The 15,530-nt window shown below is 35.4% G+C and overlaps 1 protein-coding gene across 1 annotated transcript in view; it reads left to right on the top strand.

The window, feature by feature from the left end:
- The window catches only part of NEB (nebulin), a gene marked incomplete in the record, with an annotated part of 137,086 nt that overhangs the window by 60,798 nt on the left and 60,758 nt on the right, over positions 1-15,530 (top strand). The window contains 25 exon segments of the mRNA XM_072419086.1: positions 386-490; positions 1,190-1,297; positions 1,500-1,811; positions 2,868-3,071; positions 3,751-3,855; positions 4,891-4,998; positions 5,101-5,412; positions 5,507-5,710; positions 6,176-6,280; positions 6,368-6,475; positions 7,111-7,422; positions 8,136-8,339; positions 8,438-8,542; positions 9,334-9,441; positions 9,888-10,199; positions 10,484-10,687; positions 10,851-10,955; positions 12,126-12,230; positions 12,327-12,638; positions 12,753-12,956; positions 13,078-13,182; positions 13,283-13,387; positions 14,188-14,499; positions 14,789-14,893; positions 14,996-15,094. Of these exon segments, the coding sequence (XP_072275187.1) occupies positions 386-490; positions 1,190-1,297; positions 1,500-1,811; positions 2,868-3,071; positions 3,751-3,855; positions 4,891-4,998; positions 5,101-5,412; positions 5,507-5,710; positions 6,176-6,280; positions 6,368-6,475; positions 7,111-7,422; positions 8,136-8,339; positions 8,438-8,542; positions 9,334-9,441; positions 9,888-10,199; positions 10,484-10,687; positions 10,851-10,955; positions 12,126-12,230; positions 12,327-12,638; positions 12,753-12,956; positions 13,078-13,182; positions 13,283-13,387; positions 14,188-14,499; positions 14,789-14,893; positions 14,996-15,094 (4,368 nt within the window).

Genomic DNA, 15,530 nt, shown 5'->3' with positions numbered 1-15,530 from the left:
TAATTTTTAGTTTTGTAAAAAGTAAGGGAGAGATAGTACTTTTGTGTTTTATTTCTGTCCATGTTAAAGAGACTTACCTTTAATTCCTGTATGTGTGACAACTATCGCCAGAATAATAAGTGAGCAATGATAATCTAAGGAGAGTTTTAAGCCCTCTCTTCTCTATTAAAACATATTTCTATAGTTATCTGTGCCCCTGCTGGAAATTTTCTCCCTTCTGCACAACAGAAAGTGACAGAAATTCTTCTCAATGGTGGCACAGTAGAGAGAGATTTTAAACAGTTTCTACGGTTTTCAAAATAAAAATTGATTGAAGTCTTAAAATTTTATGTAATTTTGAGTTAAAGGAATAGATTTATTTATTTATTTATTTATTTATTTACAGCGCCTGTACACTCAAGCCTGGGATAAAGACAAGACCACCATTCATATCATGCCGGACACACCAGAAATTGAACTGGCAAGACAGAACAGGTTAAACTACAGTGAGGTAAGCAAATTAAAATTAAATTGTAATTAAAAATACATTTTATTTAACTTTTTTAATAACTTTTAAAATTCCATAATTTTGTGTATAAAGTATACTATTTGCTAACCTAGTTGTGCATGCCAATCATATATTGTACTTAAGTTTTGGTACAAAACCAGGCCAGGGTTTAATGGAAAGCTCATATACAGTAGGTCCCAGCCAAGAGCCACAAGATTAGAGATGACAACAGTCATGTGTTTCCTTGATTGGATATGATTTTTCTTGTGTAAAAAAAGAATAATATATTACCAAATCAGTATCCTGTTTAGTGTACATACTTTTAACTGTACACTGAATGTTTGTTACAGATGCAGTAATAGAAAACTGAAACAAGATATAAACTAGAGAAATACCGAGTTTATGTTCTCATTCGTTCTATATATAGCATCATGATGTGTGAGATCATTCAGGGAGGGAATTGTAATAGAATGTCTCTTTTATCCATTGAGAACATGCTTCTAGTCTTCTATAAAAAAAAAACTCTTTAGATATATAGGTTTGCTAATTACTAAAGGAAAAGAATACTTGTCAATGTACACAGATCTGTATATTCCATCTGTGGTCATCATTCCTGGAACAAAAAATGCCATTGAATATTTTCAGCTAACATGTTTGATAAATCATTACTGAAACCTAATACTTTTTTTCTTTCCTATTCAGAGCAAATACAAACAAGCTTTGGAAGAGTCAAAGAAGAAGGGATATGACCTCAGAGTTGATGCCATTCCTATCAAAGCTGCAAAAGCTTCTCGCGATATTGCCAGTGATGTAAGACTCATTTTGATTACGTTCTGAGTTTAGCTAGCATCTATAGCCCAAATACACTCTTTCAAAATTGGAGTAGAAGGATTACAAGTTCAAACAATGAAAATATATTAGAGTGGCGCACAGCTGTTTAAAGTTTAGTTTAGTGATCAATGTATGTTCCTACCACTAAACAGGTTCTTACTTTGGTATTTCTCCTTTGCAGTATAAATACAAGACAGGCTATCGCAAACAGCTGGGACACCATGTTGGATTCCGCAGTATTCAGGACGATCCCAAGTTGGTATGGTCCATGCACGTAGGCAAGATCCAGAGTGACGGGGAGTACAAGAAAGACTTTGAGAAACAGAAGATCCATTATCAAACCCCTGTGGAAATGTTGTCTGTTCTGTTGGCCAAAAATTGCCAGAAACTTGTCAGTGACATTGACTACCGCCACTATCTGCACCAATGGACATGTCTGCCAGAGCAGAATGATGTTATCCAGGCCAGGAAAGTATATGACCTTCAGAGTGATGTGAGTATAAATTCATATCTCCTGCATGTAAGAACAAGTTTGACCCACTAAAGTAATTTTACTGAAATCTGGTTTAGTTTTGTCCAACTATGGTCAGACTGGAACAAGGTGGCTAAGGTTAAACTGCAATTTTTTTCAATTTAATTTGGAGACCACCTTAAATTTGATTTGTTGAAGTTTTACATAAGGTTTAGATCTTAAATCTAAAATATACCTTTTTAAGCCAATAAGTTGTGTTGAACTGTAAAGTGACTTTTTACACAATTTTGAAGTTTACTTTTTATTAAAATATATCTAATGCCAAATTTAGGTTTCTATAGTGTGAAGTATAGGTAAAGTCCATTTCTATTTTTGTTTTTTGTTTTTCATTTCTCTGTTAAGGGAAAATTCTGACCCCATGCTAAGTCAAGCCAAACATCTTTCCTGCCTTAGAACTCTAGATGCGACACTAATATTCAGAGCTCTATTAGAAAGATTTGCCCTTACTTCCTGTCAAGCTGACATTGGTTTCACCAGACAAATTAGATGTACAAGAAGAAGACAATCTTAAGATTTAAGCACCCCTTGTAAACAAAAACATTTTTTCCTCTTTATTTGTTTTTGTTGGAGTATTTATTTTGTTTCCTGTCTGTTAAACACTGTCTGCTGAACAGGAATAGAAAGGTAACCCTCCCTAAAAGGCTGTGGATGGAACTAAAAGTCTAACCACAAAAACATTTTTTTCCCTGGCAGTCACATTACTGTTTTATCATAGCTATTTACCTATTTAGAAAAATGTGTAAATCTTGGGTGAAAATACTTACAGACGTGTTCAGTTTGTTTTTATACAGTAAGAATATTTTGATGTGAAGTTTGCCTTTACTCTAGTTTGTATGTACTCTTGTACATATTTTTCATTTTTTTTTTATTTCATATTTTTTCAATCTAAAGAACACAGCCTAAAAATGTTCTTTTGTTCAATAATATTATATTGCACTGATTTATATAACAGGTCTTGTACAGCATTTTTGCATGTATTGAAAGTTTTTGATTTAATGCCACATTTTCTACCACCAGAACCAATACAAATCAGATTTACAATGGCTGAAAGGCATTGGCTGGGTCCCCATTGGCTCATTAGATGTGGAAAAGACCAAGAGAGCAGGGGACATTCTTAGAGAAAAGAAATACCGCCAAGCACCAGACACCATCAAATTCACCAGTGTGACTGATTCCATGGATCTGATGCTGGCAAAAGCCAACGCTGATATCATGAATAAGGTACCTAATGAAATGTTTTGGGTATTGGGTCTCTGCTTCAGTAATCAGCAATACAGCTATCATTATTTCTATATACAGGAAGTAAAACAGTGTCCTTCTGGAAAGTTATCCCATGAAATAGATGTAACTCTTGCCTTGGCACCGTGTTTTTCTAACTTTTTAACATAGAAGAACCCTTGAAATAATTTTTATGTCTTCAAGGAACCCATGCTATAATTACGATATCCACAGCTCACAGTACAATATTATGGTGGACAGTGGGAAGAATGCTTCCTACATTAGTGGCCAATGGGAAGAATGTCGCCTTTACAGATAGCTAAAAAGATTATTACTGTCAGTTAAACTGACCTGAGAGGCAAAAATTGCTCATTGTTCAAGAAACCTCCAGCAACCTCTAAACGAACCTTGGTTGAGAAACACTGCCTTGGCAACTCATTTCCATGCTACAGTTGATAGGGTTTTTTTTTTTATTGAAGCTTTAGAAATAAAGATATGAGCTAAAAAAAAAAGAAAAGGCACATTTTACTTGATGGTAAAATCATATAATGGCAGGTGGTTGTGTGGTATGGTGTGGTTTATTTTATTTTTTACAATATTAAACCAGTTAAAAAGTCTGTTTGCTATATATTAGATATTACTGCTATGGTAATAACTCTGGTATTGTTGTTTTTTTTTGTAGCGCCTGTACACTGAGGCATGGAACAAGGATAAGCAAACGATCCACGTGATGCCAGACACTCCTGAAATTGAGCTGGCCAAAGCAAATCGTATCAACTACAGTGAGGTAGGTCACGTTGTTATTAGGGCTTTAAAAACAACGTACTGAACCCACTACTGTAAGTCCTGCCTTCCATTATTTTTGTTTTTTATTCAAACAATGTAATTGTAAACTGGTGGTTAGTAAGGATAATAAACAGGAAAACAGTTTTAGTAGATCACTAGTAAGCTTAATATTTATTTTAGAAAAAAGGTTGATACTTTTTTAAATGCACAGAATATAGCCAGGCATTACAATGTATGAACTATATATTTATATATATATATATATATATATATATATATATATATATATAGTATTGACATCAGGGACTGATGATACAGGAAATATCCAACTGCCTTGGAGAATTAGGAAAAAAAATCCCTTGGAGCAAATTGGACCATCCTCAGGTTTACAATTAGGGTTTTTGCATTTTTATATTATTGGTATTTGTTTTTTTCCTTTTGGTTGAACCTAATAGATTGTAACTATGCAACTATGTAACTACAGACTAAAGATTATGTAACTAAAGAGTAAAAAATCATAAAGCCAACCCATCAGAAAAAGTATAATATTTGTAACTCCAATTTGAAATAATTAGAACTAACCTAACCTTGTGTTAACTATTTGTGAAATAAGTCTAAAGGGTGATATATGTAAGGTAGTAAAATTACTCAATAGTTAAAATGAATTTAAACCCAAGAGGTGAGAGGTAACCATATCTACAACTGCTTGCACCACAGTGTAAGTGTAAAATGTGTGACATATTATGTTTTCCCATTAGAAAAAGTAGTAGCATTAAAAAAATACTGGGCAAAATAAAGAATATCTATATAAAGAACTTAACTTAGCTGAAGATAAAATCATTCTATAAAACATGTAATCTAAGAAAAAATCAATAAATAGAAGGGGACTGGATAATTGTATGCTCATTAATAACCAAGATGGTATTTTGTTGTCCAGTTTCAAATGTCCCCATAGTTAGCTCCCTCTTAGTTTTGTTTTTGTTGGTTGCATTTATTCTTGAGTTGTTAAACTATTTGTGTTTCCCTCTTATTACAGAAACTATATAGACTTGCCTTGGAGGAAAGCAAAAAGAAGGGTTATGACTTACGTGTTGATGCCATCCCCATTAAGGCAGCAAAGGCTTCAAGAGACATAGCCAGTGATGTAAGTTTACAGAAAATTGCATTTCAGTTACAAAAATCGATTTTTAAAAAAAAATCAAACCATTTTCTGAGCTGTGTTTTTATATTTTTTTTTATTATACAGTACAAATACAAAGCAGGCTACAGACAGCAGCAAGGGCACCATGTTGGATATCGCAGCATTCAGGATGATCCTAAGTTGGTATGGTCCATGCATGTGGGCAAGATCCAGAGTGACCGGGAGTACAAGAAAGACTTTGAGAAACAGAAGACTCATTATCAAACCCCTGTGGAAATGTTGTCTGTTCTGTTGGCCAAAAATTGCCAGAAACTTGTCAGTGACATTGACTACCGACACTACTTGCACCAATGGACATGTCTGCCAGACCAGAATGATGTCATTCAGGCCAAGAAAGCTTATGAGCTCCAGAGTGATGTAGGTGATCAAATTTTTACAAACTGAATTTAAAATCTGCAGACTTTTTAGCACTTAATAAGTTTTTGTGTTTTTTTTTTTTTAAATTTTGTAGGCAGTATACAAATCTGATCTGGAATGGCTGAAAGGTATTGGTTGGGTGCCTGTTGGTTCATTGGAAGTGGAGAAGGCAAAGAAAGCTGGAGAGATTTTGAGCGACAATCTCTACCGTCAGAAACCAGATACCATCAAGTTCACATCTGTCACTGACTCAATGGACATTGTACTGGCCAAGAACAATGCTGAAATCATGAATAGGGTAAGTTTACCATCAAGCAAATTAATAAATACAATTATTAAAATAAAATTGTTAAAACATTTTGATTTGTGAAAAGACACCATCATTATCTTTTTATTTTTACAACTTCAAGCAAAAGCATTTCAATTTGTTTTGGAAATTGTGGGAAGGGAGTTAGCACCTCTGTAAACTCTTTTTGGTAGTCTGGTCACTATCAGGACAGTAAGTGGGGAAGATTGGGGGGAAAATTAGGAATAGCCTACATTTCCAGTGGGCAGGGGAAATCTTGGTTCTATTCTTAAGAGTTACCATTGCCCCTGTAACTTAACAGTATCAGAGAGTCTTCTCAATGTTCTGCTGACCAAAGAAAGTGCTATTCAAGATATCTGGATAAAAATGACACATAGAGTTCCTAATTTTTGCTTTTTTTTTGTATGTCTTATTAACCACATATACTTGACTGTGTGTGTTGCTTTGTTCTTCCAGCGTCTGTACACTGGAGCCTGGGAAACTGACAAAAGAACCATCCATGTAATGCCAGACACACCAGACATTATTCTGGCAAAGGCTAACTCTGTCAACGTCAGTAATGTAAGTATTATATTTTAGTTAGTGTTTGTCCATTGTTTAGATAATAAATAATCCAGATGAACTCATGCATTCCTTTTGTACCACCAGAAATTATATACCCAAGGATGGGAGGAGACCAAGAAGAAAGGATACGACTTAAGGGTAGATGCCATTTCCATCAAGAGTGCCAAAGCCTCTAGAGATATTGCCAGCGATGTAAGTATAGAATGTAGATATTAGACACTTGAATTAAAATGAGGGATGTGCAAACTTCCTCCACCCAAAAGGAGATCGTGTACAAAAAAAAATCCACTATTATGTAAAAATACAATATCTTTTCTTAGGTTCCCCAAAATTATTTTGAAGAAAATTTGGGGCCATTTTTAAACATTTTCTTACCTACCTTTACTACTGCATACTTAACTGTTTCATTACCTTAGCAGAGTAGTTCCACTTACTGATAAAAAACAATTCTTTCCAGGTCAAGTATACTGATTTTACTGAATGTAATTACTGATTTTTATCTTTTTCTTCTTATACTGAGAATAGCTTTTAAACGGATTTCCATTACCTGCATTGAATTAAGTAGGGGTTCCAAGTATTAGTGTTTTTCCCACTGATATTAGAGCCATTGCGACCTTGGGTAGGAACTCGGAATCTCTATTCTGAGTTCTGATCCCACATATACTTGTTGTTGAGCCGCATAATAGGCTGACAGGCAAGGAAAGGTTTTAACTGCTCTGTAACTAGAGCACATTGGCATATTGATTGTATAATAAAAGGAAAAGTAAATATTAATAAAAAAAAATAAATTAACGATGATTATTTCCTTCTATAATTCTCTTGTTTAGTATAAATACAAAACCGGATACCGTAAGCAGCAAGGCCACCATGTTGGGTTCAGAAGTCTCATGGATGATCCCAAATCTGTGTGGGCCATGCATGTTGCCAAGATCCAGAGTGACCGGGAGTACAAAAAGGACTTTGAGAAACAGAAGACCCATTATCAAACCCCTGTGGAAATGCTGTCTGTGCTGTTGGCCAAGAACTGCCAGAAACTTGTCAGTGATATTGACTACCGCCACTACCTGCACCAATGGACATGTCTGCCCGACCAGAATGATGTCATCCAAGCCAGAAAGGCCTATGACTTGCGCAGTGATGTGAGTTTTGCTTCTTGTTATCAGTTTCAGTACTAAAATACACTATACACAAATATACGTCAGTATTTTGTACAATGTTGGCTCGAACAGAGACCTTGTCCCATGGCAGGGCCTTTTAATTAACAACTCTGTAGATATAAATCTAAATATTTACGGCCTCCCTTACAGCTAAGGTAGAAAGACCAAGTTCTAGGACTTTCCTAAATAAACACCCTGGCCTTTCCTTTTTTTATTCATTATTAAAAATTGATATTATATTAAACAGCTAACATTTTGGGCATTTTGGCTAGTCTGTGATCACTGAAGGAGCAGCACTAAACTGATAAGTTCACCTCCCTGCACTATCATCCTTTCTTCATGTTCTGCTGCAGCTTAAATTCATGCGCTTCACCTAACAGGCTCTAAATGGAGCCTCCCCAGTCTTAGGCTCCATAGAGGATTTTGTAAGACCAATACTATTTATTTAGGTATATACACAAGTTGCATTCAAAATATCATGAATATCATGAATACACAACTGCCTAAACATTAATATTTACCCAATCTTTAGCTTAAACTTCAAATGTGACATTATTACCACAATGATTATAGGATGGTCAACAATTGAAATTCAGTTTAAGAAACAGATATTTTGGAATATATTTCAAAGTCAGATAGGCTTTTGAGTATATTATAGCTTTACTATTAAACATTATAATTATTTTTATTTTCAGTGGCTATATAAATCTGACCTGGATTGGATCCGTGGTTGTGGCTGGATTCCTAATGATTCATTGGAAGTGAACAAAGTAAAGAAAGCTCAGGAAATCATAAGTGAACGTCAATATCGCCAGCATCCCGACACTATCAAATTTACCAGCATTGTTGACTCTCCGGATGTGGTTTTGGCAAAGAATAATGCCCTGCAGCTTAGCAGTGTAAGAGCCTTTATCAGTCAAAAATGTTGTTTGGTTTTTTTATTTATTCAAGCAAAACACTCAAATTCACAACCTTCTTGTTTTTATTCAACAACTAGAGCCTTTACCAAGATGCTTGGAACAAGGAGAAGACCAAGTTCCATCTACCCTCTGACACTCCACAGATGGTGCAGTCCAAGATCAATGCTGTCAACATAAGTAATGTAAGTACGCTATTCTAATTGCACAATTGTAAGATCTCTTACTCCAGGGTATACTGTAAATTGTGGGATGTTAAATGTTTTTTAATGGGGTGCAATCATTATAAACTCAGAGGACGTAGTTATAACTACTTTTACTTTTGTTCTCTGCTGTCCATTTCTCCTAATATTCCTTTTCATTTTGCTAAAGTTAAAACATTTACAGTAAATTTATGCAATGCATGCATATCTCCCCATATCACTTTAAAGACTCTGCGAGTAGGGAAAAGTGCTAGCTGATCTGTCAGCATACCTAAAAAGTCTTTTGTAGGCACCTAAAATGGAACTTACCCTACCTTGTTCAGAATAGCTCTAGAATGGATAACTTGTCATTTTAGTGTGATTTATGGATATTTTTGGACCTTTCTTATATTTAAATAGGCTGTGCTTACCCTAGCTTTTTTTCTGCATAAAAAGGAAATTATGCCTTATTTTATATGAAGGCTTAACAAAACTTTATTATGGATTAAAGTTGATATGGACTGGCGTAATACCATGTTAGTCAAGCATCTACAAACAAACCCACTTTCCAGTGTGGTGTTGTAAAGAATATCTTGATAGATCTAAGAAAGTGTAGCTTCAGGTTCCAAATTTTTGCCACGATTTTTAGATTATATCCTGGATATGGAGAACATCAAATGTGGAATTAATGTCTTGTTTGCAGTGATTTAGGGAAATGATCCTTCCTAGATATGTGGCTGATACAATATCATTCCATTTGAAAAGCTAACAGTAAACACCTATTTTCTTTACAGAAACTGTACCAGCAGGGCTGGGAAGATGCAAAGAAGAAGGGCTATGATTTAAGAGCAGACGCTATTCCAATCAAGGCCGCCAGAGCATCAAGGGATATTGCTAGTGATGTGAGTTTTAACAACAAAGTTTAATCATCTATAGTAGACTGTGCAGTTTTTATTAATATTACGATTATTATTACACAGTATTTATATAGCGCCAACATATTACGCAGTGCTTTACAAAGTCAATAGTCATGTCACTAACTGTCCCTCAAAGAGGCTCACTATTTACTGTCCATACCATAGTCATATGTCTTTAATACAGTCTAGTCAATTTTGGGGGCAAGCCATTTGACATAACTGCATGTTTTTGGAATGTGGGAGGAAACCAGAGTACCCGCAAGAAACCCACGCACACACGAGGAGTACCTACTAACTCAATGCAGATAGTGTCCTGGCTGAGATTCGAATCTGGGACCTAGCGCTGCAAAGGCCAGAGTGCTAACCTCTGAGCCACCATGTTTAATGTGCTAAATTCAACTGATAGACCCATTTTATTTATTTCACTCTAGTATAAATACAAGACAGGATACCGTAAGCAGCAAGGCCACCATGTTGGGTTCAGAAGTCTCATGGATGATCCCAAATCTGTGTGGGCCATGCATGTTGCCAAGATCCAGAGTGACCGGGAGTACAAAAAGGACTTTGAGAAACAGAAGACCCATTATCAAACCCCTGTGGAAATGCTGTCTGTGCTGTTGGCCAAGAACTGCCAGAAACTTGTCAGTGATATTGACTACCGCCACTACCTGCACCAATGGACATGTCTGCCCGACCAGAATGATGTTATCCAGGCCAAAAAAGCTTATGACTTGCGCAGTGATGTAAGTACATTTTTTGTCGTTTTTATCAACATCAGTAAATGTGAGAACAATATATTTTAAGCACAATACATCAATGTGGATGTTTTGGTACACTATTTAAAATTTTGCTCAGTTTAGATAAATAGAATCGCTGATATTAAGTGTATTAAACTGGTATAGAATATCCCAGGTTATCATACTTTCTCATATTGCTGACTTTCTAAGATCTGTTGTTAGACTTAAAGTAAAGTATTGCTGGTCTCTCATTATTGATGTTATTAATATTGGTGTCATTTTGTTCACAGTGGTTATACAAGTCTGACTTGGAATGGATCCGTGGTTGTGGTTGGATTCCTAATGATTCTTTGGAGGTGAACAAAGTGAAGAAAGCTCAGGAGATCCTAAGTGAGCGCCAGTATCGCCAGCCTCCTGACAGACTCAAATTCACCAGCATTGTTGATGCTCCAGGAATTGTCCTAGCCAAAACTAATGCTCTCCAGATTAGTGATGTGAGTATACTATTAAACTATACTTTAGTTTTGTTATGACTATCTAGCTGCATATTGCTTTATCTAGCAGCTTTAGTAATTCATTCATTGTAGTAGAATTTTAGAATTGCAGTTATTGTTGTTAAGCCAAAAATGAGTATTTTAATATATTCTTCCTGTGTAGTGGATATACAAAGATGCATGGGATCGTGAAAAAACTAAATTCCACCTTCCAGCAGACACTCCACAGATGCTCCAGTCCAAGGTCAACGCTGCCAACATCAGTGAAGTAAGTTCATTCAAAAAAAAGAGACTCTCATATTCTTACTTTGTTCTGTCTCATAGGAAATGTGCAACTCAAGTCATTTTTCTGCAGTATTATCATCTACAACAACTTAAATACCTTTTGCCTAACCTGACCTTATTGTTCTGTCTCCCCACCCCTCAGAAATGTCTGTATTTGGGTTGTGCCCTTAATGTCTCTTTGTAAAAGACCTGGGCTATATTTTAATAAGGACTGAAAGGTGAAAACAGCAAACTGTAGACTGAACATTTGGACATTTTTATGCTATAAGTAAATATCTAAAGCCAAAACTTTTTTCTTGATAGAGTAGCAGATGAATAAAATACTTGAAAGTATTTCTTTTTTATGGATTCCAGTGAGGAGACATAATTGAGATACAAACAGCAATATAAACATGGCAAGGGTTGTAAATCCATAACCACCCTTAATCTTAAACCTAAAAAAAGAAGGTTTCTTTTAGATATAATTTAATTATGGCAAGTATTTATTTATTTAGGTATGTTTTATTCAGAAAATGTTCAAAACAAATAAAGAAGCAAAACAAAACAATACAAAACATTACAATCCATGCATCACTTTGTAACAATCAATATGCAATGACATATAATCCTCACAATGAAAGTGCATAAATATAAACAGAAATGCCAGTATAACAAATACATTTAACACATAGAGGTGGATGGGGGTTATCGAAAAGGAAATTTAGAGTAGCGAAAAAGAAAAAGAGGAGAGGGGGAGTACGGTGCTTGAACACAATAGGTATGAATTCGGTAAACTCAGTTGATAAGTCCAGCTTTCATTGGTATTCCTTTGAGCATGTAAGAGAAGGAAAGTAAGTTTTAAAATGTTATCTTTCTGTGAAGCAATTCAATGGCGTAACGTTCCATATATCCACATATAAATGGGGTGGGTATGGCTTCTCTTTCTTGCATTGGGAGACTGTTAAGTATGAACGTGAACCATTTGTTGAAAAAATGGTCAATTATTTATTTTTAATCATGCATTTGTATTCTTTTTCCCCCTTTTTATAAAACATTTTGTAAACAAAGTTTACATTTTAGTTCTACATGGTAAATTAATATTTGCTTGGTCATCAGTTGTAAATAGGTAATGATTGTTAAATAATTTGTTTTTTTTTTCTATTCTATTTGATAGAAACTCTACAAGAAAGATTGGGATGAAGCAAAGAAGAGTTATGACATAAGAGCAGATGCAATTCCCATTCGCAGTGCCCGGGCCTCAAGAGACATTGCCAGTGATGTAAGGATCATCCTTCTGCCATTTTACACTGCTTTGTTGTAGGAGCCCAAATGTTTTGTCGTTGTGATGTTAATTAAACATTTATATTTCTTGTAGTACAAATACAAGACTACACATGAGAAGCAGAAAGGTCACTACATTGGGGCCCCAACTGTCAAGGATGATCCTAAACTGCATTGGTTAATCAAATCTGGCAAACTCCCAAGCGACTTGTACTATAAAAAAGATTATGAAAAAACCAAGACCAGGGTTCACATACCAGGTGATATGGTGTCCATTTCCACTGCCAAACAAGTCCAGGCAGCTGCCAGTGAAATCGACTACCGTCATTACCTGCATGAATGGACCTGTCACCCCGACCAGAATGATTGTATTCAGGCTAGGAAAGCCTATGATTTGCAGAGTGACGTGAGTATATCATTTATGTATAAAAAAAAATAAAAAAAAAGAAAGGTTTAATGTTTCACTATTTCTGTTTTTATGTCCTACATATGATAATTGTTATTGGCTTCATTTTTTCAGGCCATCTACAAGTCCGATCTAGAATGGATCCGTGGATGTGGATGGTTCCCTAATGATTCAGTGGAAGTTAAGAAAGTGAAGAATGCCCAAGAGATTTTAAGTGAACACCATTATCGCCAGCCAGCCAGTGCCTTGAAATTTACCAGCATTGTAGACCTACCATCTGTTCTCCTGGCCAAGACCAATGCTGACCAGATCAGCTCTGTATGTGTACCAGATAAACCCATTTCTATACTGTCAATACCCTAAAATTCTAAAATGAAATTGTTAATTTACTAGGCTTGTATTGTATTCAAATATAATTTAAATATTTCTTGTTTTAAAGAGCAAATACAAAGAAGCCTGGGAACAAGACAAGAGAACTATTCATGTCATGCCAGACACGCCTGAGATTATGTTGTCAAGAGCCAATGCTATCAATGTCAGCAATGTAAGTAGTTATAGTTTTTCCAAAGTCCAGCAGCTTTAATCATTTTTAAAAGACCTATATGTGCCAGAATGTTGAAACTGGTTATATTTCTCTTTTCTAGAAACTGTACAGAGATGGCTGGGATAAAGTGAAGATGATCTATGATATGAAAGCTGATGCTATTCCAATCAAAGCAGCTAAAGCTTCTAGGGAGGTTGCAAGTGATGTAAGTGTTTCAAATTTTAAAGGCAGTGTATAGTGTTCTCATAATGTCTTTAGTGCAGTATATCAGGTCTACTTAATAAAATATATATTTTGTTAGAGCAGAAGATAACTCATTGGTGAGCATTTCCCATAATCTTTAAGTATGTACACAATTTATGCACATTTTGGCACATACCTACCTCCTTCTACGCTGACTTCCAGCGATATTAGATCCAGGACCCTGTCATTAGTGCTTCCCCTATATATGATGACGTGAAGCCTATGCATGTATGCAGATGGTATATTGTCTCCGGCATCTAGCTCTCTTCTTAATATACTGGGAACAGAGCGAGCAAACAGAAGATGGGGTAAAGTTTTTTGTTTGTTTTTTTTAGTAAAGGAGACATTGCATGATAAAAAGCTCTACCTACTGGTGACTTTTTGTTAATGTTAGTTTACTTTAATAACTTGCTTTTTTTGAGACATGTTGGATTGTAGACAGGCTGGTCTGTTTTTTTACAGACAACTGAAAACTTGTGCATGAACAATGCCATCCTGCTTCATGTGAAAATTCATAAACACCAAGCCGATTGCATGTATGTTTGCTGTCCACTTATCGACTTTGGTCTGTCATTCACTTCCCATTTTGGACCTCCCAAGCCACCAAACATTCAGTTTTATTTTTATGAAAATTTGCTTATAATATTATATTAAGTTATTCAACAATATTATGGTAACATTCTAAATACATTTTTATTATATTTAGGTATTTTATTTGTTCTAGAACAGTATTCTTAATGGTTTAATTGTTACATTTAACAGTACAAATATAAGTTGACTCATGAGAAGCAGAAAGGTCATTACATTGGAGCACCCACAGCTCGCGATGACAACAAATTAGCCTGGTACCTAAAGGCTTCCAAACTTCCCAGTGATCTTCTATACAAGCAAGACTTTGAAAAGACAAAGACAAAAGTGAACCTGCCAGTAGATATGGTCTCTGTTGTCGCTGCAAAGCTGTGCCAGACACTCGTCAGTGATATTGACTACCGACACTATCTGCACCAATGGACGTGCCTACCAGATCAGAAGGATGTCATCCAGGCTAGGAAAGCCTACGACCTTCAGAGCGATGTAAGTAATGTCTGTTTTAAATAAATCTAAGCATTTTGCAAACTAATATCAGTTCAGAACTTTCATAATCTCTGTAGCATCTTGTTAGAAGGAACTACATGTGAAGAGATGAGAAAGAGATGAGAGTCTATACCAGAGCTTGTTAGTGGAGTACATTCATTTACACAGTAACAAAAATCTAAGATCTTTTGACAGATTTATTGACATAAGGACATAAAAGGTTTCTGTTACTTGCTGCTTTCTAATGCAGTCCTGCAACAAATCTCTAACTGGACACTCTTGTTCTTAGGCCATCTACAAGTCAGATCTGGAGTGGCTCCGTGGTATTGGATGGATGCCAAATGAATCACATGATGTCAAGAAGGCTAAGTTTGCTCAGGATATCTTGAGCGAGGTATATATATATATATCTTTATATATTTTCCCATTATTTGATTTCACATACAGTCTAAAGAAAGACCCGTTATTATTAATAACATATTTTTCTCATTTGCAGAGGAAATACAGAACGAAACCTGAGGCTCTCAGTTTTACTCCAGTCACTGACAGAGTGGATTATGTCACTGCCAAGCAAGCATCAGATATTCGCAATGATGTAAGTATATAAGCAGTTTGGTTTTGACTGCATAATTTCACATTCTGCACCCACAAGGCTGGTAAACTTAAAACGGTGAATTTGGATTTGTAGCCTTTGTGTGAAAGTGCATTTATGGTTTTACTAGGAAACCTTCTATTAGTATGGGTCTACACAGGCGATTTTTACTGGTGAGATCATGCCAATGATCTGATGAGATCCATGCCAATAATAATGTTGCAAATGTGTGCACTTCACGCAAATGCATTGGTAGTGAGATTAGGATGGATTTAAAGTCCCCATACATTTTCCTTTAATTAATTATAGCTTCTGTATATATTTGTTATCCATTTGCCAACAATACCTATTTTATTATGAACATTGCAAAATTTTATTTCTTATTTTGTGTTAAATTTATCAAGTGTTGTCCAAAGATTTATTACATTGCTATTTTTTC

This window comes from Pyxicephalus adspersus, chromosome 7 (genome assembly GCF_032062135.1).
Source record: "Pyxicephalus adspersus chromosome 7, UCB_Pads_2.0, whole genome shotgun sequence".
NCBI classification, from domain to species: Eukaryota; Metazoa; Chordata; class Amphibia; order Anura; family Pyxicephalidae; genus Pyxicephalus; species Pyxicephalus adspersus.
The sequence above is the reverse complement of the archived record's forward strand: the minus strand, read 5'-3'. Positions and strand labels throughout refer to the sequence as shown.